The sequence below is a fragment of the Macaca fascicularis genome, chromosome 3 (genome assembly GCF_037993035.2).
Source record: "Macaca fascicularis isolate 582-1 chromosome 3, T2T-MFA8v1.1".
Classification (NCBI taxonomy): domain Eukaryota; kingdom Metazoa; phylum Chordata; class Mammalia; order Primates; family Cercopithecidae; genus Macaca; species Macaca fascicularis.
In genome coordinates, this window is record NC_088377.1 from 53440179 (window position 1) to 53467676 (window position 27498).

Sequence of the window (27498 nt, forward strand, 5' to 3'; positions counted from 1 at the left end):
TTAATGATCTGATCAAATAGCTCAGATTGTAATGCCTATACCTTTCCACGGTGCTACATGAGAGCTTTCTCGTGCCATTCACTCTCCTGCACACACATCTTTCCATCACACCCCTACAATTCCACGTACACACACCCTACGCTGCCTCTCACTCCTGACGAGCAGGACCCTGCCTCTCACCCACAGGGGAAGCCTTGGGTATCAAGTACCCGGTCCAGGTCCCCTACAAGCGAATCAAGAGTAACCCCGGCTCTGTGATCATTGAGGGGCTGCCCCCGGGAATCCCGTTCCGAAAGCCCTGCACCTTCGGCTCCCAGAACCTGGAGAGGATTCTTGCCGTGGCTGACAAGATCAAGTTCACAGTCACCAGGTACTCAGGGAGAAGGGTGAGGGTGAAGAGGCAGGACTAGCTCAGATGGGGGCTTATACCTGCGAATCCTTAGCCTTTCCCTAGGTCCTGCCCTCCCCACTGGACAAGGCGGCTCTCCTGGCACCATCCTGGGTCCTGGGGGTGGCTGGGAAGGGACTGCAGGCCAGCTCGAGTGCAGGGGGCCCTTCAGAAGTGGGACTGGTCACCCCACCATGGCAAGGGCAGCCTTCAAGGGCATCTTCAACCTGTTCAGCCACACCCGCTCACTACACCCCCAGCCCCCGGGAAAGGCATTCAGCCCGCATCAGGGGATTTGCCCAAGGCCCCAGGGCCAGCCAGGGCAGAGCCGGCACAAGGCCCAGGTCTGCGTCCTGCAGAGTGACACTGCCAATGCCAGCACCCTGCCACATCGTCTCAGTGTCCTGCCCACACAGAGCCCCAGGGCGGCTTGTTAAAATGCAGATTCTGCTGCTGTAGGTCTGGGGTGCTCCCAGGAGAGACCGAGGCCACTGCATCCCGGGGGTGTCTTCCTCATCCCCCAGGCCCTCCTTCTGACACCCCTGCCTCTGTTTCTCTTCTAGGCCTTTCCAAGGACTCATCCCAAAGCCTGGTAAGAGGCACTGGCTGTGGAGGGGGCACTGGGAATAGGGCCTGGTCATAGTGCTGGGGGCTGGAGCTAAGTCTGCTCTGGGGCACAGGTTCTGGGGGCTGGGAACAGAAGCCAGCCAGGCCCCTGCCTTTTTTTTTCTTTTCTTTTTTTTCCTGAGGCAGAGTCCTTCTCTGTCACCCATGCTGGAGTGCAGTGGCGCGAACATGGCTCACTGCAACCTCCACCTCCTGGGTTCAAGCAATCCTCCTGCCTCAGCCTCCTCAGTAGCTGGGATGACAGGCAACTGTCACCACGCCTGGCTATTTTTTGTATTTTTAATAGAGACGGGATTTCACCATGTTGGCCAGGCTGGTCTCAAACTCCTGACCTCAAGTGATCCGCCCATCTCGGCCTCCCAAAGTGTTGGGATTATAGGCATGAGCCACCACACCCAGCCTAGGCCCCTGCCCTTCTGTTTAGCCACCTCACCTGGCCACCTGCCCCAGGTAGATGGAGGAAGGCTAAGCTTGAATGTGGCCCCAGATCCTGGAGCAGAGAAAGGGGTGGTGGTGCCGGTGACTTCTAAGTTTTACCCAGTGGGGATTCAGGAGGGAGGAGGGGCCAGGCCGGGTCAGTGCACCTGCTCCTCCTGATAAAGGGGGTCTGGTTGACCTCAGTGAATAGATGAGGTTGGAGGCAAGTGGGTTCCTAACCACAGAAAGAGGGGTGTCTGCATGGGGGACCGCAAGCTTGTTGGTAAGATGTGGGGAGTGCCTACCCCATCCTAAACAGTGCAGTGCCTCTTCTGACCCCTTTTTTAAAATGCATTTTACATATATATTTTTTGAAACCAAGTCTCACTTTGTTGCCCAGGCTGGAGTGCAATGGCACTATCTCTGCTCACTGTAACCTCCACCTCCCAGGTTCAAGCTATTCTGCCTCAGCCTCCCAAGTAGCTGGGATTATAGGCACGCACCACAACGCCCGGCTAATTTTTGTATTTTTAGTAGAGCCGGGTTCACCATATTGGCCAGGCTGGTCTCAAACTCCTGGCCTCAAGTGATCCACCTGCCTCAGCCTCCCAAAGTGCTGGGATCACAGGCATAAGCCACCACTCCCAGCCTCCTGACCCTTTTTAAGGCACCCATCCACTTCCGTCTCCACCATGGGCTGTGTCCTGGCCTCCCAAACCCAGATTTGCAGGGGCTGTCCCTGCAGAGCGACATGCAACGTGGTGAGCACTAAGGGCTGGCTAGAGCCTCCAGGGCGGGCCAGGCACAGTGGCTCACACCTGTAATCCCAGCACTTTGGGAAGCCAAGGCAGGAAGATCACTTGAGGTCAGTAGTTCAAGACCAGCCTGACCGACATGGTGAAACCCCATGTCTACTTTAAATCCAAAAATTAGCCAGGCATGGTGGTGTGCACCTGTAATCCCAGCTACTCGGGAGGCTGAGGCAGGAGAATCTCTTGAACCCGGGAGGCAGAGCTTGCAGTGAGCTGAGATCGCACCAGTGCACTCCAGCTTGGGTGACAGGGCGAGACTCAGTCTCAAAAAAACAAAAAAAAAAAGTACTTAGGGTACGGTGATGTGGCGGCTGCCGACAGGCCATGGGAACCCCCAGAAGGGGGATCAGGAGGGTGAGAGGTAGTTGGAGAGGGCTTCCTGGAGTAACAAAGGCCCTGCTTGGGCCTCAGGGGAAGATGGGACTTTGAGAGGCAGAGAGGAGGGTGGGATGTGTCTGGCGGGGTGAACGGCAGGGGTTGGGGAGTCACTGGAGGCCAGAAGTGTGTTTCCGGAACTCTCAGAGGGGCAGAATGGTCAGATGATGTTGGAAAGGTGGAGCCAGTGGAAGCTGCAGCAGCACAATGCACTGAGCGTGGGTGCGGCAGACACCCGGCTGAGAGGTCACTGGGTTTCTGGCCCTGCACTGGATGGTTTATGCGGGTGCCTTTCACACATATTTCGGGAGGTCCTGCTGGGGCAAGGCGGTGTTCTAGGAACCAGGGTTACAGTGGAGTGCAGACAGAGGAGGCATCTCATCTAGTCTTCGTACCTAGGAGGTAGACGCTAGAGCCCACTTTACAGAGGGGGAAACTGAGGCTCAGTGTGAGTGATGTATTAATACTCTGTGTCCCAGGGCTAGCAGGTGGCCGTGGCCCCAGCCCTCGGGGATGGACCTGCCAGCCCCTTTCCAGGCATTGGCACCCAAGCCAGGTATCCACCTGGAGAACCAGCTCCACACTTACTCATGCCACTAGTCATACTGGGCTGGGAACATGTACAGGCTCCTCAGAGTCTCCAAGAGTTCACCAGAGGTCACTGAGTGCTACTTCTGCACCAGAATGGAATTTTCTCAAATGCTCCCTCGCATAGTCCCCAAAGCCTGGCCTGGGCCAGCACCGGCAGTTCCAAGGTGAATTGGAGTGGAAGCTGGGGTCTGCTGGGGGAGGCAGAGGCCATAGCAGGCCCCTTCATCTGGAGGCAGGTGTCCCAGGGCAGGTGGAGGGGTGGCAGGTAGTCTGCAGAGAGGCAGGCGGCTGGGGCAGTGCCCAGGAGTCAGCCTTCAGGGTCCCAGGCAGCATATGGGCCGTGGGAAAGCGCCGTTCGTTCAAGTCCCTGTACCCGCCTGACTAGCTGTGGGAATCTGAGCCTTCACTTCCTTACCGCGAAGACAGACAAGCACACCTGCCTCGCCATGTGATCTGAAGATGGAAAAAGATGGGCAGTGCCAGGTGAGGTGGGAGGACTGTTTTCCCCCAGTTGCCCCCATTTTTTTTTTTTTTTGAGATGGAGTTTAGCTCTTGTTGCCCAGGCTAGAGTGCAATGGTGTGATCTCGGCTCACTGCAACCTCCGCCTCCCCAGTTCAAACGATTCTCCTGCCTCAGCCTCCCGAGTAGCTGGGATTACAGGCACCCACCACCATGCCCAGCTAATTTTTTTGTATTTTTAGTAGAGACAGGGGTTCACCATGTTGACCAGGCTGGTCTCGAACCTCTGACCTCGTGATCCACCCGCCTCAGCCTCCCAAAGTGTTGGAATTACAGGCGCGAGCCACCGCGCCTGGCCCTAGAGCCATTCTTAACAGGGTTTGTCCCCCTGGAAACTTCCAGAAGCCTCACCCTCCTGGGAATTCCCTGCTGGGTGCCGCAGTCATCTCTTCACCTCTTGGTTTCCACTCTCCTATCGTTGCACCGACATCCCACTGTTAGGCCTTCTTCAAGCATGGACCTTCTCATGCTCAGTCTCTCTGTGGTGTGGAAATGTCTACTGGGTGGGCCTCACAGAAGGTTCCAGACCCTGGCGCAAGCCCAAGGCAAGCGATGATCCAAAATGGACTCAGATAAAGTTTCTGCCACTATGCATTGGGGGCTTTTGGTTGGAGTCCAGTCCAATTTTAGAAAAATAAAAATACATGTCTCGCACTTCTGAGTGTGCAGACTAAGGTCCATTCTGTATTTGCTAACGAGGACAAAAAGAAAGGCAACTGGATGCGGTGGCTCACGCCTGTAATCCCAGCACTTTGGGAGGTCAAGATGGGTGGATCGCTTGAGGCTGGATAAGAGTTCGAGACCAGCCTGGCCAATCAGCCTGGCCTTTCACCATGTTAGGGTGCCTAAAAATACAAAAATTAGCTGGATGCTGTGGCACACACCTATAATCCCAGCTACTCAGGAGGCTGAGGCAGGAGAATCGCTTGAAACCGGAAGGCGGAGGTTGCAGTGAGCCGAGATCGCGCCATTGCACTCCAGCCTGGGCAACAAGAGTGAAACTCCATCTCAAAACAACAACAAAGAAGAATGGCTCTAAACCAGGAACAGTGGTTCACCCTGTAGTCCCAGCACTTTGGGAGGCCAAGGTAGGAGGATCACTTGAGGCCAAGAGTTTGAGGCCAGCCTGGGCAACATAACAAGACCCTGTCTCTACAAAAAATTTAAAAATTAGCCAGGCACAGTGGCGCACACCTGTAGTCTCAGCTACTCAGGAAGCCGAAGCGGGAGGATGCCTTGAGCCCGGGAGGTGGAGGTTGCAATGAGCTGAGATTGTGCAACTGCACTCCAGCCTGGGTGACAGAGCATAACACTGTCTGAAAAAAAAAAAAATGGCTCTGTGATTTTTTTAGGTCACTTATTGAAGGTTCCTATGGAAGCCTTTCCTAATAGAACCACCCCGAGAAGGTGAAAATTCTGAAAGAGATTACGCTTTTTTGTTTTTGTTCTGTTTTGTTTTTTTGTTTTAAGATGGAGTTTCGCTTCTTGTCACCCAGGCTGGAGTGCAGTGGCACTATCTCAGCTCACTGCAGCCTCCGCCTCCCGAGTTCAAGCGATTCTCCTGCCTTAGTCTCCCGAGTAGCTGGAATTACAGGTGTGCACCACAACACTCGGCTGAGTTTTGTATTTTTAGTAGAGACGGGGTTTCGCCATGTTGGCCAGGCTGATCTCAAGCTTCTGATGTCAGGTAATCTGCCCGCCTCAGCCTCCCAGAGTGCTGGGATTACAGGCATGAACCGCCGCACCTGGCTGAGATTGTGCTTTTTTGAAGATGAATCAGTCATTTAATTGCGAGAGCCCCACTGCACCCTGAAGCTGTGTGCCTCCCCACTGAAGGTGAGAGTACAGCCACTCCTGGGCTGGTTTTGTTCTGGGTCAAAAGAGATGACTTAGGCCAGACGTGGTGGCTCACACCTATAATCCCAGCATTTTGGGAGGCCAAGATGGGAGAATCACTTGAGCCCAGGAGTTTGAGACCAGCCTGGGCAACACAGCAAGATCCCACCCTGCAAAGACATTTTTTAAAATTAGCCAGACATGGTAGGGATGAACGACTGTATTCCCAGCTACTTGGGAGGCTGAGGTGGGAGGATCCCTCGAGGCTAAGAGTTGGAGGCTGCTGTGAGCCATGATTCCAGCGTGCATGACAGAGTGAGATCTTGTCTCTAAAAAAAAGAGAGAGAGAGAGATAAGCCCAGAATGTCTTTAATGTTTTCCCAACTGGAGACACCACATCCGCCCTCAGTGCCTCAGTTTCCCCACTAAAATCTTAGACTCCCTGCCTGCTCTGACATGCTGAGTGGCGAGCAGGCGTCTGGCTGGAGAGGAAGGCATACTTGAACTTGGACCAAGCCTCAGGGGGCAGTGGGTGAATTTCAGGCCTCAGGTCAAGAGAGCTGTGGGCCAGGGATTTCTGGGGGCCAGAGGTGCTGGAAGGCACCAGGCTGAACTGGAGGGGACCTGGTGGGGGGCCTGGGGTTGCAGAGGGATGGGGGGTCTGGGTCCCCCAACTTGTACCAGAAGGAACTCCAGCCCTGCCTAGAAGGGGTTGAGATAACCCACGCTCAACCCTGGGGGCTGAACACCACTGGTAGCTGGGTAGTTCTATACTGCCCAGCCAGGCCACATCCCACCTGCCTGCAGTGGCACTGAATTAAATTAGGGAGACTCTGCCAGGCGCGGTGGCTCATGCCTGTAATCCCAGCATTTTGGGGGGCTGAGGCAGGTGGATCACGTAAGGTCAGGAGTTTGAGACCAGCCTGGGTAACATGGTGAAACCCTGACTCTACTAAAAATACAAAAATTAGCCAGGCGTGGTGGTGCGTACCTGTAATCCCAGCTACTTGGGAGGCTGAGGCAGGAGAATCGCTTGAACCTGAGAGGTGGAGGTTGCAGTGAGCTGAGAGACACACCACTGCACTCCAGCCTGGGTGACAGAGTGCAACTCGGTCTCAAAAAAAAGAGAAAAAAAAAAAAACAAACCCAGGACAGCTAAAGGGGGCTGTTCAGGATATGCTGGGAAGAAGTGGTGGTGTGGTGACTAAGGCAGGAGAGACCCTCTACCCAAGTAGCTGCTATAATATTCCATCCAAAGAACATTCTAGTAGGTCATAAAAACCTAAAGGGAGCCAGACATGGTAGCTCATGCCTATAATCTCAGCGCTTTGGGAGGCCAACACAGGAGGAATGCTTGAAGCCAGGAGTTGGAGATCAGCCTGGGCAGTATAGCGAGACCCCACCTCTAGAAAACAATTTTTTAATTATCTGGGCATGGTGGTGGGTGGTGGTGTGTGCCTGTAGTCCCAGCTACTTGGGAGGCTGAGGCAGGAGGGTCACTAGAGCCCAGGAGTTTGAGGCTGCAGTGAGCTGTGAACACAATGATCACATCACCTCACTTCAGCCCGAGTGACAGAGTGAGACCCTGTCTCTAAAATACACACACACACACACACACACACACACAAACCTAAAGAGAGATACAAATATATGTCCATGGTTGAAATTTGGAAAATACAGAAATCTAACAACCCAGATGGCTGTTCATTTTTATGATGATACTTTTTCTTCCAGATTTCCCCCCAAGCTTATTAATTTTACATCTCACTGTTCTTCTTTCTATAAATTTACACACTTAACCTTAAAACATAAACATGTTCCCATGTCTTTAAAAAGCTCTGTTCCCTCTTCAGGCTGTATCATGGTTATGTAACTACCCTGTCCCCCAGTTATGGACATTTGAGCAGCCTCTCACACCACAGACACCTAACACTCACATCACACTTTTTTTTTCTGAGACGGAGTCTCGCTCTGTCGCCCAGGCTGGAGTGCAATTGCATGATCTCAACTCATTGCAACCTCCGCCTCCCGAGTTCAAGCGATTCTCCTGCCTCAGCCTCCCAAATAGCTGGGATTACAGGTGTGTGCCACCATACCAGGCTAATTTTTCTATTTTAATAGAGAAGGGGTGTTGCCATATTGGCCAGGCTGGTCTCGAACTCCTGACCTCAGGCGATCCACCCGCCTCGGCCTCCCAAAGTGCTGAGATTACAGGCGTGAGCCACCGCGCCTGACCACATCACACTTACGATTTGCTCGTTACCAAGCCCACTCACGTTACCATGTCATCTCCCTGAGTAGCCGGCCTTATTGGAGGGGACTGAGGCTCAGAGAGATTAAGCAGCTTTCTCCAGGTCACACAGCATAGTGTGGCAGAGATTTGAACCTAAGTCTTTACCATTTTATTATACTTCGGAACCCAGGGCAGGCTCTACCACTAGCCTAGGGCTTGGTGTGAGTCCCCGAAGTGAGTTGCAGCCACGCCCTCTTTCCCCACCACCCCTCTGGTCTCATCCACACTGGGTGGCTCTTTGCTGTCCCCTCCTGGCTACCAGCAGCTATTACACTGGGTGCTGTTGTCCTTCCCATTTTGCGACTGAGCAAACAGCCTGAGAGACAAAAACCAGGTAGTTAGCTTGAGGCCAAAAGCACTCCCTCGTCTTTGCTGTTCTGCAGCCTGAGCCTGGGGTGGCCAGGCGGGGTGGTACAGTGGCAGGGAGGGAGGATAGCCCCCAAAAATGCTGCCGGAATGGTAAAGGGCCTGAACTTCAAAGCTACTGACTTGAGCTTATTTTGTGGCACCGGCGGTTTTTCCAGTCATTGTAATGATACAATCAGATTTGCGTTGTCTTCGGGTTACCATGGTAACCGTACTTCCACCCACCAAGGGTGGATTAGAGAAGGCAAAACTAGGGCAGAGAAGCCACGGAGTGCTGAGAAGGTCTGAACCCAGGCAGTGGGCAGCTGGGCCCCACAATGGATGGGGTAGAGGCAGCAGCAGGATGTGAAGAGGGCGGAAGGTTCTGGAAGGGTGATGATGGTGCTCGTCTCCAAGGCTGGGTCTGTGGGCTTGTGAGACACATCCAGGGGCCCATGTGCAGTAGGTGAAACCTGAGCGGTATTTAGTGCAGGCAGGGTGGCAGGCAGGCTGGGGGCCTCTCAGAAGCGCAGAGCTAGCAGAGGGAGACCTGCCCGGGGCGTCGGAGGAAAGGGCAACTGTTCAGGAACAGAGTAGATAAGGTGGGGAAACTTTGGGTAGGAAGAGCTGAGTCAGGAGCATTGAGGCAGTGGTTTTCAAACCTCAGAAGCAACAGCAGGGCCGGACACGGTGACTCAGCCTGTAATCCCAGGACTTTGGGAGGCCGAGGTGGGTAGATCACCTGAGGTCAGGAATTTGAAACCAGCCTGGCCAACATGGTGAGACCCTGTCTCCACCAAAAACTACAAAAATTAGCCAGGCATGGTGGTGGACACCTGTAATCCCAGCTACTCGGGAGCTTGAGGCAGGAGAATCGCTTGAACCTGGGATGCAGAGGTTGCAATGAGCTGAGATCACACCACTGCACTCCAGCCTGGGTGACAGAGCAAGACTCTGTCTCAAAAAAAAAAAAGGGCCAGACACAGTGGCTCACGCCTGTAACCCCAGCACTTTGGGAGGCCAAGGCAGGATTGCTTGAAGCCAGGAGACCAGCCTGGGCAACATAGTGAGACCCTGTCTCTACAGAAAATGAAAACAATGAGCCAGTGTGGTGCTGCACATCTATACATCTGTAGTCTCAGGTACAGGGGAGGCTGAGGAGGGAGGATCACTTGAGCCCAGGAAGTCAAAGCTGCAGTGAGCTATGATCACACCACTGCACTCTAGCCTGCGAGACAGAATGAGACCTTGTCTTTCAAAAGAAAAAAATCTAGAATTGTTCTTGAATAGTAGTGGTTAAAATTTTTTTAAAGCTTTGGAAGGTAGTGAACTCCCCATCACTGGAGGCATTTAAGCAGAGGTTGAGCTGCCACTCACCAGAGAGGCCGCTTCCCATAGGGCTTGCTGCAGGTGAGGAGAAAGGGACTGGAGAGCCCTGCCCATTTGGGAGGGGCTGCGGGGAAGACTAGAACCAAGGAGGGGCCCCTCTACCCACCAAATCCACTTCTCTTTGCTGCTCCACCACCAGCTCCCCACAGCTCCTCCCTGCATATGGGCCCAGCCGGCCCTCTCCAGCTCCCTTTTGGGTAGACACAAGGGCTCTCCCGGGACCCAAGCCAGCTTCCGCTCCTTTTAGTTCTCCTCTGACCCTGGGGGTACAGCCATCCCTGCCAGCTTGAGGGGACTCTGGGAAGGCAGTGCCCCACCTCTCCTTCCCCAGAGCAGGGGCTCCAGACCCCGGGGATGCAGCAGAGTTGCCAACTTCCTGTGTGACTCCTGGGCTTCAGTTTCCCTACTTGTAAAATGGGAAGAATTGCCCATGCCATGTCTGCCTCCCCCGGGGCCACCCTGGAGTGCATGACCAGGTGAAGAGGAGGGATGGGCTGTCACGAGTGGGAGGTGGTGAGGCAGACAGGCTGGCCATGCTGGAGTGTGGACGGCCTGGGAGGCCTGGCTTTGCAACATGGACTGGGCCCTTCAGACCTGGCCCTGGCAAGCTCTTCTGCTGATGTCCCCATGGCTGAGGAGTCCGTACAGCCCCACTGGTTGGGGCCAAGCTCTTGGCGGCCTCCAGCTTTATCTAGGACATCCCCACATCGTCTCCTCTGTAAACGTTCCACTTTCATCTCAATTTAAGGAACTATGTCAAATTGCATGCTGCTAGCTGGGTGCAGTGGCTCAGGCCTGTAATCCCAGCACTTTGGGAGGCCAAGGCAGGAGGGTCGCTGGCATCTAGGAGTTCAAAACCAGCCTGGGAAATATAATGAGATCCTGTCTCTACAAAAAATTAAAAATTCAGCCCGGCATGGTGGCGTGTGACTATCATCCCAGCTACTCAGGAGGCTGAGGTGGGAGGACCGCTTGGCCCTGGGAGTCGGAGGCTGTAGAGGGCTGTGATTTTGCCACTGTACTCCAGCCTGGGCAACAGAGTGAGACCTTGTCTCAAAAAAAAAAAAAAAAAAAAAATTACATGTCGCCGAGGAAGATCATTCCACCTGCACGCACCTCTCCCTGCACCAGAATTGTTTGAGGCCCGTTTCGAGAAGCTCAGCTGTGAGGGAAACGCCTGCCAGGCAGAGGGCTGTGATCCCTTTTCAGGGGGTACAAATAGAGAAAGGCCAGACGCCTCAAATACAGTAGCACCACTTGTCATCGTCCTCTTTGATCTCCTGCTAAACCTCTCTCTTCTGTGGGGTCTCCTGTCACCCAGTGGGTGCTGTGGTGGGACAGGCTTCCTGGAGAGGATGACCTGAGCCAGGTCTGGATGCTAATGTAGGATTGACCTCTGCAGAGGGTACTGGGGGGACATGGGGAGGGACCGAACAGTGGCAGGCACAGGAACAGGTCCCTTTTTGCCTTCTCAGGAAGCAGTACCATCACTTCTGAGCTGTGTGATCTTGGATAAGTTAACCTACTATCTCTGATTTTGGATAAGTTAACTTGCTGTCTCTGATCTTGGATAAGTTAACTTGCTACCTGTGATCTTGGATAAGTTAACGTACCATCTCTGATCTAGATAAGTCAACTTACTATCTCTGATCTTGGATAAGTTAACTTGCTTATCTCTGATTTTAGATAAGTTAACTTGCTGTCTCTGATCTTGGATGAGTTAACTGTCTTTGGGCCTCCATTTCTTTGAGGTGATATGGAACAAGGACTTCCTCCATGATCCTCCCTTCTGCTGCCCAAGACCTGAGAGTCATTTCCTTGTCCCCAGTCACACACAGGCACACACCCTCTGGCCCCTGCCTCCCTCTCTCAGCCTTCCCCACCCCCTCTCCACCCTTCCAACTCTGTCTTGAGCTCTTGAGAGCTCTTTTGCTCTTGAAAGCTCAAAATAAAGCCGTCCTTTCTCGAGTTTCTAAAGATATCACAATTCCAGCACCAGCCACATGTTTCTCCACTGAATTATCTCTGCTTGTCTTTGTTAATTAGGGTTCAGTAATGATCTCCCTTCTGCCTTCCCAGGGAGAGCTGGCATCTGCAGGGCGGGGCTTGGAGGCCTTTGTGGGCAGACAAGACGCCCTGCTGCCGGGCCCAGAGTTGGCCTGATGCCTCCTTTCTTCTGAAGTGGCAGAGTGGGCCATGAAATGATGGCATGTTGGGGAGACCCTGCTCTTTTCAGGCTGGTGGGGACTCAGCTGGGGTCATTGCAACTCCATCCTGCCCCTCAACCTTCCACACGTCAGGGAAGGGAACCTTGGGAGGTTCTTAGCCTTTATTAGACAGGGGCTTCCAGGCTGGGCGTGGTTGCTTACACTTGTCATCCCAGCACTATGGGAAGTTGAGGCAGGCGGATTGCTTGAGCTCAGGAGTTCGAGACCAGCCTGGGCAACATGGCAAAATCCTATCTTGACAAAAAATTAGCCAGGCATGATGGCACACGCCTGTAGTCCCAGCTACTCAGGAGGCTAAGGCAAGAGGCTCACTTGAGCCCAGGAGGTCGAGGCTGCGGTGAGCCGTGATCATGCCACTGCACACCAGCTTGGGCAACAGAGCAAGACCTTCTCAAAAAAAAAAAAAAAAAAAAAAAAAAGAATGAAAATAAAATTAAAAATAGGGGCTTTGTGGCCCCAAAAGGGAGCAGGGTTGGGGGTGCCTTTAGAGTCTCTTGCAACATCCCAGAAGGCCTCCCAGAAACCCTTTCCCCAACGGAGACCTCCCGAGCTGACAAGGGCAACCCACACCTTTATTTAGGCTGGAATGAGATTGGCACCAAGGGGTCGCCAGGAACCTTATGCGGAACAGAAGCTGATGAGTGTGTCTGAGCCACAGAAGTAGAGCAGGGCAGGGCGGTAACCATGGCTCAGCACGTGTGGTTTACTGGGTGTACCGGATCCTTCCAGCCTTGTGGGGAGGGGTGTGGTGACAAAGGAGGAGGGAGGTGGAGGTGGGGGGACACGCAGGCCTAGCCCTCTAAGAACCTTCCCGTCATGGAGAGGGCTCAGCGCCGCCCACAGAGGACTTGGTGGGGCCCCAACAGAGGCCTTGGGGGCACAGGTGCAGTCACTCACCCGTGCACGGGCACAGGTGTCTCACTGGGGCCAGCACTGTGCCAGATGCTGGTCTTTTATTATTATTCCATTATTCTTTTTGTTTGTTTTTGTTTTGTTTTGCTTCTGAGACAGAGTTTCACTCCTATTGCCCAGACTGGAGTTCAGCAGTACAATCTCAGCTCACTGCAACCTCCACCTCCCGGGTTCAAGTGATTCTCCTGCCTCAGCCTCCTGAGTAGCTGGAATTACAGGCACCCACCACCACGCTCAGCTAAATTTTTTTGTAGTTTTTGTAGAGATGGGGTTTCACCATATTGGCCAGGCTGGTCTCGAACTCCTGATCTCGGGTGATCCACCCACTTCGATCTCCCAAAGTGTAGGGATTACTGGCATGAGCCACTGAGCCCGGCCTCATTATTCTTATTTAATATTTTTGTAGAGACAATGTCTTGCTTTATTGCCCAGACTGGTCTAGAACTCCTGGCTTCAAGGGATCTCACCACCTTGGTGTCCCAAAGTACTGGGATTACAGGCATGAACCACTACACCCGGCCTAGATACTGGACTTTTTTTTTTTTTTTTTTTTTAAGGTAGGGTCTCTCTCTTGTCACTCAGACTGGAGTGCAGTGGCACGATCATGGCTCACTGCATTCTTGACCTCCCTAAGCTCAAGTGATCCTCCTGCCTCAGCCTCCCAAGTAGCTGGGACTGGAGGCGTGCACCACCGTGCCAGGCTAATTTTTGTGGTTTTTTTTGTAGAGACGGGGTTTTGCCATGTTTCCCAGGCTGGTCTGGAACTCCTGGGCTCAAGTAATCCACGCACCTCGAACTTCCAAAGTACTAGGATTACGGACATGAGCCACCGTGCCCGGCCTGTGCTGGACTTTTAATCAACACTGATTAAAAAAAAAACATGGCCGGGCGCGGTGGCTCAAGCCTGTAATCCCAGCACTTTGGGAGGCCGAGACGGGTGGATCACGAGGTCAGCAGATCGAGACCATCCTGGCTAACACGGTGAAACCCTGTCTCTACTAAGAAATACAAAAAACTAGCCGGGTGAGGTGGCGGGCGCCTGTAGTCCCAGCTACTCGGGAGGCTGAGGCCAGAGAATGGCGTGAACCCGGGAGGCAGAGCTTGCAGTGAGCTGAGATCTGGCCACTGCACTCTAGCCTGGGCTACAGAGCGAGACTCCGTCTCAAAAAAAAAAAAAAAAAAAAAACCTGGCTGGGCACAGTGGCTCACGCCTATAATCCTAACACTTTGGGAGGCTAAGGCGGGCGGATCTCTGAGGCCAGGAGTTCGAGACCAGCCTGGCCAACATGGTGAAACCCCGTTTCCACTAAAAATACAAAAAATTACCCCGCCTTCATGACACACACACCTATAATCCCAGCTACTTGGGAGGCTGAGGCAGGAGAATCGCTTAAACCCGGGAGGCAGAGGTTGCAGTGAGCCAAGATTGCGCCACTGCACTCCAACCTGGGCAACAAGAGCGAAACTCCGTCTCAAAAAACCCAGCCTCACGGAGCTTACATGCAGGGGTGGGGGGATAAACAGAAAATCTGCAAAGCGTAAACCATGGGAGCAATTGTGTTTATTTTTCGGGGATTGCAACATTATTTAGGTGTTGATCAGAAGGAGGCCTTAGGGTAAAGGCCTGAAGGGGCAACAGGGAATAGCATTGCAGGCAGAGAGAACAGCCGCTGCCAAGCCCCTGAGGTCACCTGCCAGGGTGTTGGAGGAAGGTCAGGGTAGGTGAGAGATGAGATGGAGATGGACAGGGAAGATGGTGGATGGCCAGATAAGGATTTTGACTTTTGCAGAGGGGAACAGGATCCAGCTTGTTTTAACAGGATGCCTCTGGTTGCTGGCTTGAGGACAGGCAAGGGTGGAGAGACATAAGGAGGATGTAATAATCCAGGCGACGCCTGTGGCGGCAGTGGGGTGGTGAGTCACCGACTCTTAGGTGAGTTGGCTGAAGCCAACAGAATGTGCTGATGTAAGCTGTGAGAAAATGAGGGGCTGACTTTGACTTCAGAGATTCGGGCTGAACTTGGGGAAGGACGGAGGTGCCGTGGGTGGAGACAGGGAAGATACAGGAGAAGCTGGTGGGGCAGGCGTGTTCAATCTGGGGTCTCATCCAGTTGAAGTTGGAAGCAAGTTGGGGCTCAGGGGAGCAGTCCAGGCTTGAGATATGATTTGGGGAATCATGAATTTATAACTGGTATTTCAAGCCTTAAAACAAGCCGGGTCCAGTGGCTCACGCTGTAATCCCAGCACTCTGGAAGGCTGAGACAGGAGGGTCACTTGAGCCCAGGAGTTCGAGACAAGCCTGGGCAACATAGCAAAAAAAAAAAAATTAGCTGCACACAGTACACACCTGTGGTCCCAGCTACTAGGAAGGCTAAGGCGGGAGGATGACTTGGGCTCAGGAGGTCAGGCTACAGTGAGCCATGATTGTGCCACTGAACTCCAGCGTGGGCAACAGAGCGAGACCCTGTCTCAAAAAACTAAATTACCTAAACGTAGTGGCTTACAACAACACAAATGTATTGCCTTACAGTTCTGGAGGTCAGAAGTCTGAAATGAGTCTTCCAAGGCTCATGTCAAGGTGTTGGGGGCCAGGTGCAGTGGCTCACGCCTGTAATCCCAGCACTTTGGGAGGCTGAGGCAGGCGAATCACTTGAGATCAGGGGTTCGATCGGGCACATGCCTGTAATCCCAGCTACTCGGAAGGCTAAGGCAGGAGAATCACTGGGACCCAGGAGATGGAGGTTACTCTGTCTCAAAAAAAAAAAAAAAAAAAAAAATGTCAGCAGGGCTGGGTCTTTCTGGAGGCTCTAGGCTCTAGGAGAAAATCCGTTTCCTTGTCTTTTTTTTTTTTGAGACAGAGTCTTGCTCTGTCCTTCAGGCTGGAGTGCAGTGGCGCGATCTCGGCTCACTGCAACCTCTGCCTCCCAGGTTCAAGCAATTCTCCTGCCTCAGCTTCCTGAGTAGCTGGGATTACAAGCACGTGCCACCATGCCTGGGTAATTCTTGTATTTGTAATAGACACAGGGTTTCACCATGTTGCCCAGCCTGGTCCCGAACTCCTGACCGCTAATCTGCCCACCTCGGCCTTCCAAAGTGCTGGGATTACAGGCGTGAGCCACTGAGCATGGCCCCCTGTTTTAAGGATTAAATGAATGAATCCATGCAAAGATCAAAGAGCAGTGCCTGGCAACAGAAGAGCTCAGCTTCTCTGAGTTACCAAGTGCCCGTGATGGGTCGGGCATTTTTTTCTTTTTTTTTTTTTTTTTGAGATGGAGTCTCGCTCTATCACCCAGGCTGGAGTACAGTGGTGGGATCTTGGCTCACTGCAAGCTCCGCCTCCCGAGTTCAAGCGATTCTCCTGCCTCAGCCTCCTGAGTAGCTGTGACTACAGGTGCGCACCACCTCGCCCCGCTAATTTTTTGTATTTTTAGTAGAGATAAGGTTTGCCATGTTGACCAGGCTGGTCTCGAACTCCTGGCCTCAAGCAATCCATCCGCCTCGGCCTCCCAAAGTGCTGGGATTACAGGCGTGAGCCACCACTCCCAACTGGGTTCAGTAATTCTTAGCATATTGCCATTTTCCCTGCTTTCTCTCTCTCTGTCACATACACACACATGCACACACACACGCGCACGCACACATAATTTTTTTTCTTTTTCTCCATTTGAAGTAAGTTGCAAACATCTTGACTCTTCATGCCTAAATGTTTCAATGCACATCTCCTAAGAAAAACACTGTTACTTTACATACTCACAATAGTATCATCGCACTTATAAAACTTAATAATTCCCTGTCATCTAATATATGGTCTTTATTCAAATTGCCAAAAACGCCTTCTATGCCTGTTCTCCTCCATGATGTAGTCATTTTTCACTGGTTGATTTCTTTTTAATTTTTTTTTTTTTAAAGACAAGTTCCCTCTTGCCCAGGCTGGAGTGCAGTGGCACAGTCATAGCTTACTGCAGCCTGGTCCTTCTAGGCTCAAGCCATCCTACCACCTCAGTCCCTCGAGTGGCTAGGGCTACAAGCACACGTGCGACCATGCCCAGCTCATATTTTATTTTTTATTTTCGTAGAGATAGGCTGGAGTGCAGTGACACTATCATAGCTCACTGTAGCCTCCAACTCCTGGGCTCAGGCAATCCTCCCGCATCAGCCTCCCGAGTAGCTGGGACTACAGCCGGGTGCCACTGCACCAGCTACTTTTAAATTTTTTGTAGACAGAGTATCTCTGTGTTGCCCAAGGCTGGTCTCCAACTCCTGCTCTCAAGTGATCCTTCTGCCTCGGCCTCCCAAAGTGCTGAGATTACAGGCATGAGCCACCACGCCAGGCTCACAGGTTAATTTTTTTTAAATTATTTTATTGCATATAATGTTTGCCTAAACAAATATTATTTCATTTTGCTTATCATTTTACGTTCTTTTTTTTTTTGAGACGACGTCTCGCTCTGTCGCCCAGGTTGGAGTGAAGCAGTGTGATATCGGCTCGCTGCAACCTCCACCTCCTGGGTTCAAGTGATTCTCCTGCCTCAGCCTCCCGAGTAGCTAGGACTACAGGCACCCCCCACCACGCCCAGCTACTTTTTTGTATTTTTAGTAGAGACAGGGTTTCACCATGTTAGCCAGGACGGTCTCCATCTCCTGATCTCATGATCCACCTGCCTCGCCCTCCCAAAATTCTGGGATTACAGGCGTGAGCCACCGCCCCCAGTCTGTAATTTTACTTTTATAACAAAGGCGTGTTATTGAACAGAGTCTGGGACTTGCTGTTTTCCACTTAGCTTTCGTTGACATAATGTTGAAGTGTGTAGCTGTAGCCTGTTAGTTCTCATGGCTCTATAATCTTCCATTGAGTGGAATCTTACCATGATGCAATTCCTCCCTCTCCTCTCCTTGGGGATTGGCAGCTTCCATTGTTTTGCTGTTACTAAGAATGCAATTAACACTTATAGCCTGGCGCAATGGCTCATGCCTGTAAACCCAGCACTGTGGGAGGCCGCCACCGGAGGATCGCTTGAGCTCAGGAGTTTGATACCAGCCTGGGCAACATGGCAAGACCCCATCTCTACTAAAAATACAAAAAAATTAGCCAGGCATGGTAGCACGCTTGCTACTCAGGAGGCTGAAATGGGAGGATCGCTTAAGCCCAGGAAGCAGAGGTTGCAGTGAGCTGAGATCACGCCACTGCCCTCCTGCATGGGCGACAGAGCGAAATCCTGTCTCAAAAAAAAAAAAAGCAGAGGAAGAAAAGCATAGATCCATTAAAAAGTTTAAGGCCGGGCCGGGCACGGTGGCTCAAGCCTGTAATCCCAGCACTTTGGGAGGCCGAGACGGGCGGATCACGAGGTCAGGAGATCGAGACCATCCTGGCTAACACGGTGAAACCCCGTCTCTACTAAAAAATACAAAAAACTAGCCGGGCGAGGTGGCGGGCGCCTGTAGTCCCAGCTACTCGGGAGGCTGAGGCAGGAGAATGGCGTAAACCCGGGAGGCGGAGCTTGCAGTGAGCCGAGATCGCGCCACTGCACTCCAGCCTGGGTGACAGAGCCAGACTCCGTCTCAAAAAAAAAAAAAAGTTTAAGGCCCAGCCTGGTGGCTCATGCCTGTGATCCCAGCACTTTGGGAGGCTGAGGTGGAAGGATTGCTTGAGGCCAGGAGTTTGAGATCAACCTGGGCAAAGCAGCGAGATCCTGTCTCTACAAAAATTTTAAAATTAGCCAGACATGGTGATGTGCACCTGTAGGCCCACGTACTCAGGAGACTGAGGTAGGAGGGTGAGGTCAAGGCTGCAGTGAGCTAGGATCGTACCACTGCATGGGTAACAAAATGAGACTACATCTCTAAAAAAATAATTTTTGAAAAGCAGAGGAAGGAGGCCGGGCGCAGTGGCTCACGCCTGTAATCCCAGCACTTTGGGAGGCCGAGGTGGGTGGATCGCTTGAACTCAGGAGTTCAAGACCAGCCTGGACAACATGGTGAAACCTCATCTCTACTAAAAAGACAAAAATTAGCCAGGCACGGTGGTGCACACCTGTAATCCCAGCTACTCGGGAGGCTAAGGCAGGAGAATCGCTTGAACCCAGGAGGCAGAGGTTGCAGTGAACTCAGATCGCGCCATTGCACTCCAACCTGGGTGACAGAGCGAGACTCCATCTGAAAATAAATAAATAAAAAGCAGAGGAAGAGAAGTAGAGATTCCCCCGTTCCAACAGCCTCCTTCTCACCCCCACTGGAGTTCTGGCTTTGGGGGTTTGATGGCTCTGGCATGTCTAGGCCCTAGAGGGGTTCAGAAGGAGGGGTCTTGGGGACCCAGAGAGTACTTCAACAACTCAATCCCACTTTAAGACCGTTCCCTTTGGGCCGGGCACGGTGGCTCATGCCTGTAATCCCAGCACTTTGGGAGGCCGAGGCGGGCGGATCAACTAAGTTCAGGAGTTCGAGACCAGCCTGGCCAACATGGTGAAACCCCGTCCTACTAAAAATACAAAAATCAGCTGAGCGTGTTGGCTCGTGCCTGTAGTCTCAGCTACTGGAGGGGCTAAGGCAGGAGAATTGCTAGAACCTGGGAGGCGGAGGTTGCAGTGAACCCAGATCACGCCACTGCACTCCACCCTGAATGACAGAGCGAGATTCCATCTTAAGGGGGAAAAAAAAAAGACAGTTCCCTTTGTAAAGTAGATTTTTGGTAGAGACAGGGTCTTGCTGTCATTCAGGCTGGAGTGCAGTAGCTGGGACTACAGGTGTGGGCCACCATGCCCAGCTAATTTTTCCATTTTTTGTAGAGATGGGATCTTGCTATGTTCTCCAGGCTACATTTTTAAAAATCATGAGTTTTTGAAGGAAATGGGATAGGGCTCGCTCTGGTAGGGGATGGATTGGACGAGCCCCTGCTTGAATGCCTGCATACAGTGGGGAAAAGGGGAATCAAAATGGGTCAAGCCTTAAGGGCCCCTACTGCACGCAGTGTCCGGGCCGAGCCAGGTCTAGCATGGCAGGAGAACCACAGGCTCATGATCACTGGCCTGGGCACAGGTCTCTGCCCTGCTGCAGCTTGGCCCTCCTCTCTCCAGGCCTCAGTTATCTCATCCATGAAATGGAGCTGATGGAATTCCTGCTAAACCTGTGCACAGACCCTAGAAAGGGTTAAAAGCTGAACCTGAATGTACCTTATTTATCTTTTCGAGACTGGGTCTCGCTCTGTCACCCAGGCTGGAATGCAGTGGTGCAATCGCTGCAGCCTTGAACTCTGCCCGGGCCTGGCAGAGAGCTGGGGCTCTGTGAAGTGGTTCAGGAGGGGAGAGGAGGACTATTATCCCACGCTTCTGCTACAGATCTCAGTATCTCCCCTCTAAGCCGCCCTTGCCCTTCGCTGGCTGCGTCTTCCTGCTGTGAATGGTCATAATTACCGACATGAGATCGTCAGTCTGAGCTGAAGACCTCTAACTAGGTGGGGAGAGTCAGGGCTGGCCAGGGCTCTTGCACTTTGCCCCGGGAGAGAGCCACAGAGCCAGCCCAGGCATCACCCGAGCCAGTTACTTTAAAATTGTGTACATAGCATGGCTGTGATTCAGTGAGCTTGGTCATCTATGTTTTTCCCCTTGGCAAAATTCAGTTACTCCTTGGGCTAACAGACAGCAGGTTGGAAAAGATATGATGAGAGTTGCCCAGGCAGCGTTCAAAAGAGAGAAGAGACCGAAGAACAGAATGAGCAGGAGGGGGCAGGAAAAATGTCAAGGGACGGCCTGTCCACCAAAGGTGTCACTGTCTGGGGCGGTGGGCAGGAGGTCACTGCTATGGGGACGGGTTCTTTCAGCAAGACTTTCTCACAGCACTGGGGGCAGAAACATGAAGGTGAAACCCCGCACACACTGAGTCCCACTATGACATTTCCAAACAGGGAACACTGAAATGTTTGCAACTGTGGGTGTCATTTACAGCCAGCCTGGGTTCAGGGAAGCTCAGGCAGGTCCTCCCAAGAATAGGTTTGCTGACTTGGCGTTCAGGACAGTAAACTAAACTCCCTTTTTTTTGGTGGGGGCGGGGGGTGGGGAGACAGAGTTTTACTCTTGTCGCCCAGGCTGGAGCGCAATGGCGCAATCTCGGCTCACTGCAACCTCCGCCTCCCGGGTTCCAGTGATTCTCTTGCCTCAGCCTCCCGAGTAGCTGGGATTACAGGCACCCGCCACCACGCCCGGCTAATTTTTTTTAATTAGTAGTAGAGATGAAGTTTCACCATGTTGGCCAGGCTGGTCTTAAACTTGTGACCTCAGGTGATCTGCCCACTTTGGCCTCTCAAAGTGCTGGGATGAAAGGCATGAGCCACCACGTGCCCAGCCCATTGCTTCTTTACAGATGAAGACATCGAGTGGTTCAGGGACTTGCCCAGGGTCGCAAGCTGATAGCAGAGCTGGGATTTGAACCCAGGCAATCAGTCTTGGGTAGACCATTGGGCTTGTGGCCCTGGCCTTGCAAGGCCCAGTATTGCGCCTGCCCCCACAGTGTTCTCAGCAGCTCTCTGAGGCGGTTCTCTGATCCGTGTTTTTCCTGTGAGCAGATTAGACTCAGAGGTGACTGAGTGTGCTGGAGCTGCCCTGCCCCACCCAAGGCCGAGGCCACCACTGCCCACAGCAGTCCTTGGGGAACTCCCTGCTGGTGACCAGGTGGTGGTGGCAGGAGTCTGGCTGTGTCGGGAAAGGGGACTCATGACCCCACCTGCAACTGTCTGAGATGCTCAGCTGGTCTGCACATGGTGGCTCACGCCTGTATCTCAGCACTTTGGGAGGCCAAAGGGGATGGATTGCTTGAGCTTAGGAGTTGAAGACCAGCCTGGGCAACATAGTGAGACCTTGTCTCTACAAATAATACAAAAATTAGCCAGGCATAGTGGCACACACCTGTAGCATCAGCTACTCGGGAGGCTGAGGACGGAGGACAGCTTTAGCCCAGGAGGTGGAGGTTACAGTGAGCTGAGATTGCTCCACTGCACTCCAGCCTGGGCAACAGAGCCAGACCATCTCAATTTAAAAAAAAAAAAAAAAAAAAACATGCTTGGCTGGGCCATCTGGGTTAGCAAGGATCTTAGCATTCTCCCTCGGGGCTAACCAGGTGCGTGGGTGAGCTGTCTCGGTTGCAGCGGTGGCCATGATTCCTGTTGGGCGAGACTGGCGCCAGCCTGCACACCTCAGAGCCCCAACGGGAATATCTGTTCGGATCGAGATGTTGCCCTTTCCCCCTGCAGGGCTCGGCCAGAGCACAGACACAAACCCAGTGTCAGGTCCCCAGACACGGCAGGGGACAGGGGAGTCGGTCTTCACCTGTGGTTCAGGTTCCCTCCCAGACAGTAAGTCACTTATTTGCCCAAGGAGCTGCCTCTGGTGCATTCACAGTTCCCAGAAGAGCTGGGACTCCAGGTGTGCACCACCATGCCCAGCATTTTTTTTTTTTTTTCTATAGAAACAGGGTTTCCCTATGTTGCCCAGGCTGGTCTTGAACTCCTGGCCTCAAGCAGTCCTCCAACTTCAGCCTTCCAAAATGCTGGGATGACAGGCATGAGCCACTGTGCCCAGCCTGTAGTGCTTTTTGATATGTGAGATTAGATCCAGCAGGCCCAGAGTCCCAGTTGAGGAATGTGGAAACAGGCTCAGAGAGGTTGAGTGACATTCCGTACACCACACAGCATTAGGGGGTAGAATCAAGATTGCCTTCCTGTCTAATGAGCCAGGGACTTTCCCCATCCCTGGCCCTGGGGATCCCCCTTTTCCCTACTGTATGCAGCCATTCAAGCAGGGGTTCCTCCAGTCCAGCTCCCACCAGAGCCTGCCCTACTCCATTTCCCTCAAAAACTCATGATTTTTTAAAATGTAGCCTGGACAACATAGCAAGATCCCATCTCTACAAAAAATGGAAAAATTAGCTGGTATTGGTGGCCTACACCTGTAGTCCCAGCCACTGTACTCCAGCCTGAATGACAGCAAGACCCTGTCTCTACCAAAAAAAAAAAAAAGTAATTCTCTTTCATCTAAATTAAATAAAAAGAAAGAGGTAGGAAAATGCAAGAGCAGCTACAGAGAAAAATCAGTGTTCTTCCTGAGCTTGATGTTGACTGAACTAGAGAATCCCACGGACAAGACACATTGTGGGCCTTGCACAGTGTCTGCACATAGTATGTGCCAAGCTTGTTTTTTATTTTTTAATTTTCGTTGGTTGTTTGAGACAGGATCTAAGCTCAGTCGCCCAGGCTGGAGTGCAGCGGTGCGATCATGGCTTACTGCAACCTTGACCTTCCAGGCTCAAGCGATCCTCCCACCTCAGCCTCCTGAGTAGCTGGGATTACAGGCACACACCACCATGCCCAGCTAATTTTTCTATTTATTTATTTATTTATTTATTTATTTATTTATTTAGTAGAGACAGGGTCTTGCCATGTTGCCCGAGCTGGTTTCAAACTCCTGGCCTCAGTCTCCCTAAGTGCTGGGATTACAGGCGTGAGCCACTACATCCGGCCAGTTTTGGTGTTATTGACAAAGGCATTTAGCCCCACTCCACCCCTGCCACACTCCAGAGGTGATCAGGACGCCTCCCCAAACCACCAGCCCCCTCAGCCAGCCCAGCCCCACTTTCCTCACATGCACACTCCCACCGCTTCTGGTTCACCGCCTGGCACCTGTGTGCGTCATATAGAACTGCCATAGTGTCCTATTGACTGCCCCGTAGTGTCACTCCCGGTTAGCCGCAGACTGGTTTAGGGTTGCACTTCTCCCCAGACCAGGCAAGACTTGGAAGGAACAGGCGAAGTTTCCTGATTGGCTAATGCGTGTTGAGCACCCGAAATTACAGGATACTGCAAGTTTCCTTGTGTCTTACTCGCCGCTCCCAACTGCCTTGGAGGTGTGATGAGGCCCGGCATGCAGATGAGCCCACATCCTTGGAGCTTTGGGCCCCGTCTGGTGGTCACCTCCTCTAGGAAGCCCTCCCTGACTCCCAGCTGGGTCAGGATTCCTGTTATAGGCACCCATGGGCCATGTAAACCAAAAAGTGCCTGAAACAGGTCTCCATCGATTTAGAGATTTATTTTGCCATGGTGGAGGACACAGCCAGGAAAAAGAGACTCAAGCTGCAATAGGGTCTGTGGCCTGTGCTTTTTTGCAGAGAGGGTTTTGAGGACTTTGGTATTTCAAGGGGAAAGAGGGGCTGGGCACAGTGGCTCACGCCTGTAATCCCAGCACTTTGGAAGGCCAAGCCAGGTGGATCACCTGAGGTCAGGAGTTCGAGACTGGCCTGAGCAGCATAATGAAACCCCATCTCTACTAAAAATACAAAAAAAAAATTAGCCAGTAGTGGTGGCAGGTGCCTGTAATCCCAGCTCCTCTGGAGGCTGAGGCACGAGAATCACTTGAACCCAGTAGGCGGAGGTTGCATTGAGCCAGAATCATGCCACTGCACTCTAGCCTGGAAAACAGTGAGACTCTGTCTCAAAAAATAAAATAAAGGGAGGAGAGGAATAGTTAATGATGTATTCATCCTGTGCTCAGTAAATCTGCATTTTACATAAGATAAACAGAAGAGAGGAAGTCAAATGGGCATTTGTCTTGGGTGGACAGAGCAATGATTTCTCTTCTTATCTTTGTCCCCTGCCGGTGAAGATAAGCTGTGAATTTACATGGCCAGGGTGAGGGAGGCCACCAGGGGAGATAGGTGGCCTTCTATCTTGCAGCCATCTGCTTAGGGACAAAAGGCTATCGCGTGACTCAGTTCCCAAGCTTTACATTTCCCTTTGACATAGTGAGTTTGGGGTCCTGTGTTTTTTGTGTTTGTTTGTTTGTTTGTCTGTTTTCTTGAGATGGAGTCTTGCTCTGTCGCCCAGGCTGGAGTGCAGTGGCGCGATCTCAGATCACTGCAACCTCCACCACCCAGTTCAAGGGATACTCCTGCCTTAGCCTCCTGAATAACTGGGATTACAGGCGTTCACCACCATGCCCAGCTAGTTTTTTGCATTTTTAGTAGAGACGGGGTTTCACCATGTTGCCCAGGCTGGTCTGGAACTCCTGACCTCAAGTGATCCACCCGCCTTGGCCTCTCAAAGTGCTGGGATTACAGGCATCAGACACTATGCCCGGCCTGGGCCTTGTCTTTGAGGAACCTGCTAAGCTTCTTTCTATCCTGCAGGCTTCGTAGAGCTCTTTGAGTCTCACTCTGTCCCGGCACAGAAGAAGACAGAAGCGTGGCATTATGGGCCGAGAGCAAGAGATTTAGAGGAAACCATCTTAAAGATTAAGTCTTCTTTCTCCAGATACTGTAGGGAAGGCCGAGCATGGTGGTTCACGTCCGTAATCCCAGCCATTTGGGAGGCCGAGGCAGGCGAATCACCTAAGGCCAGGAGTTGGAGACCAGCCTGAGTAACATGGTTGAAACCCTATCTCTACTAAAAATACAAAAATCAGCCAGCTGTGGTGGCAGGCGCCTGTCATCCCAGATATTCCCAGATACTCGGGAGGCCGAGGCATGAGAATCGCTTGAACCCAGGAGGCAGAAGTTTCAGTGAGCCAAGATCGCACCACTGCACTCCAGCCTGGAGGACAGAGCATGACTCTAAAAAAAAAGAAAAGAAAGAAAGAAACTGTAGGGGAATCTGAGACATCAGGAAATCCAGGGCTCATGGTCGAGTGGAAAGACCAGGGCTTTGGGGTTGACACAGAGTACTCCTGGTGCTTAGGGGCTGTGTGACCTTGGGCAAGTTTCTTTACCTCTCTGAGCCTCTGTGTCCTTGGCTGCAGTGTCTAGGAAAGTATCTGCACACAGTGATGTGTGTGATCCAGGCCATCCTTTCTCTGTACTGTGCACGCACGGCCGTGCCTGCTGAGAATCCTGCCACCAAAGATTCCTCAGTGGCATGGGGACAGATGGAATGTGCCGTCGCTTCCCTGCAGGCTCTAGGAGCTGGTCCTTGGGCCCAGGACTCCATCACAGTGGTCTGCACGGGATTTGGACAAGGGTGGCCTTGATTCTTCCCACATCCTAGTCCTGAAAGGAAGGGCTGTGTTGGGCCACAGGAGAAGACGAGGATTCTAGGGGATGTGGAGCGTGGGGTCTTGCTGTGGCTGAATTAGAGGCATTACTCCACGAGATAGGGACACGGCGGGAGGATGTTGTCTGGAATGGCTGATGTTTGTGGTGTCTCTGGGCACCCAGGGGAGCTGGCGAGCCGTGCCTGAAGACAGATGCAGCAACTCAGAGATGTGCGGAGATTCCTCAGTGTGGGTGTGGACGGACCAGGTCAGGGACCTGCAGGGTTTGGGAGGACCTGAGGTGGTGGGTGTTGGAGCCCTGGGAAAAGGAGGAACCAGGCCAAGCAGGTGCCCAGCCTCTGTCCTGTGGGAAGCTCCCTGCTCTTTGGGGCAACCCCCACTTTGGGAACAGGGCCTCCATGCTGGCAGCTTGTGCACAGGAAGCCAGGCCACCCAGATGAGGTCAGCAGACTCCAAGCAGCATAGAGCACCAGCCCAGCAGATGCAGTTCCTAAGGTGACCTCCTAAACTCAAGTGAGCTCTTCCCAGAGTTTTCAAGATTAAAAGAGCCAGACACAGTGGCTCACAACTGTAATCCCAGCACTTTCAGAGGCTGAGGGCAGGAGGATCGCTTGAGCCTAGGAGTTGGAGAATAGCCTGTGCAACAGAGACTCTCTCTACAAAAAATTTTAAAAAAATTAGTCTGGCACAGTGATCCATGCCTGGAGCCCCAGCTACTCGAGAGACTGAGCGGGGAGGATTGCTTTAGCCCAAGAGTTCAAGGCTGCAGTGAGTCATGATGGCACCACTGTACTCCAACCTGGGAAACAGGGTGAGACCGTGTCTCAAAAAACAGGAGTCAGGCCAGGCGCGGTGGCTCACGCCTGTAATCCCAGCACTTTGGGAGGCCGAGGCGGGCAGATCACCTGAACTCAGGAGTTCGAGACCAGCCTGGCCAACATGGCAAAACCCCATCTCTACTAAAATTACAAAAATTAACCAGACGTGGTGGCAGGCGCCTGTAGTCCCAGCTCTCAGGAGGCTGATGCACGAGAATGGCTTGAACCTGGGAGGCAGAGGTTGCAGTGAACCGAGACCACACCACTGCAGTCCAGCCTGGGCAACAGAGTGAGACTCTGTCTTGGAAAAACAAAGAGAAAAAAAACAAGAGTCATTTTGCTCTAAAGACCCATCAGTCTGCTCTGCCCTGCATCATCCGGCCCTGGCTCCCTGCCTGCCTCTAGCTCCACTCCCCCAATATCTCACCCTTACCCAACCCGCCTGCCCCAGAGGCCCAGCCCATGTGACCCCACGCTTCTCAGAGAGGAGATTTCCTGTTGGACATGCAAACCACCCTTCCTCCAATCCCAGCCCCGTCCTCAACCCTGGCACAAGCCCACAGGCTGCTGCAGAGCTCTGCCTGAGACCCCATCTCCAGCCCAACCACCCCTCAGCCTTACAGCCCAGCTCAGGCCCCGTCTCCAGGGCTAACTGACCCTGGCAGCTCCTCTAGGCTACAGGGAGGGGACAGCGGAGCATGCCAGGGCTCAAGCAGCAGATAGGCCGTGACGGTTGCCTGGGCAGTGAGCAGGGAGAATGCACAGCCCCCACACTCCCAGACACGGTCTGTTTCCCATTCACAGACCTTGGCCAGCGAGCAGTCAGGGGATTTCCAACAGCCCAGCACAGTCACACTGGCCCAGACCCTGCTAGGCCCATCGGTCATCTCCCCTGTACCACCCCAAAGTTCAGCCACTTCCG

The 27498-nt window shown here is 52.7% G+C and overlaps 1 protein-coding gene across 22 annotated transcripts in view; it reads left to right on the plus strand.

The window, feature by feature from the left end:
- The window catches only part of GTF2IRD1 (GTF2I repeat domain containing 1), a 138807-nt gene that overhangs the window by 96012 nt on the left and 15297 nt on the right, over positions 1–27498 (plus strand). For all 22 annotated transcript variants that reach the window (XM_074034776.1, XM_065541817.2, XM_045389726.3 and 19 more), the window contains 2 exons: positions 187–370; positions 952–980. In XM_074034776.1, the coding sequence (XP_073890877.1) occupies positions 187–370; positions 952–980 (213 nt within the window). The remainder of the gene's footprint in view (positions 1–186; positions 371–951; positions 981–27498) is intronic.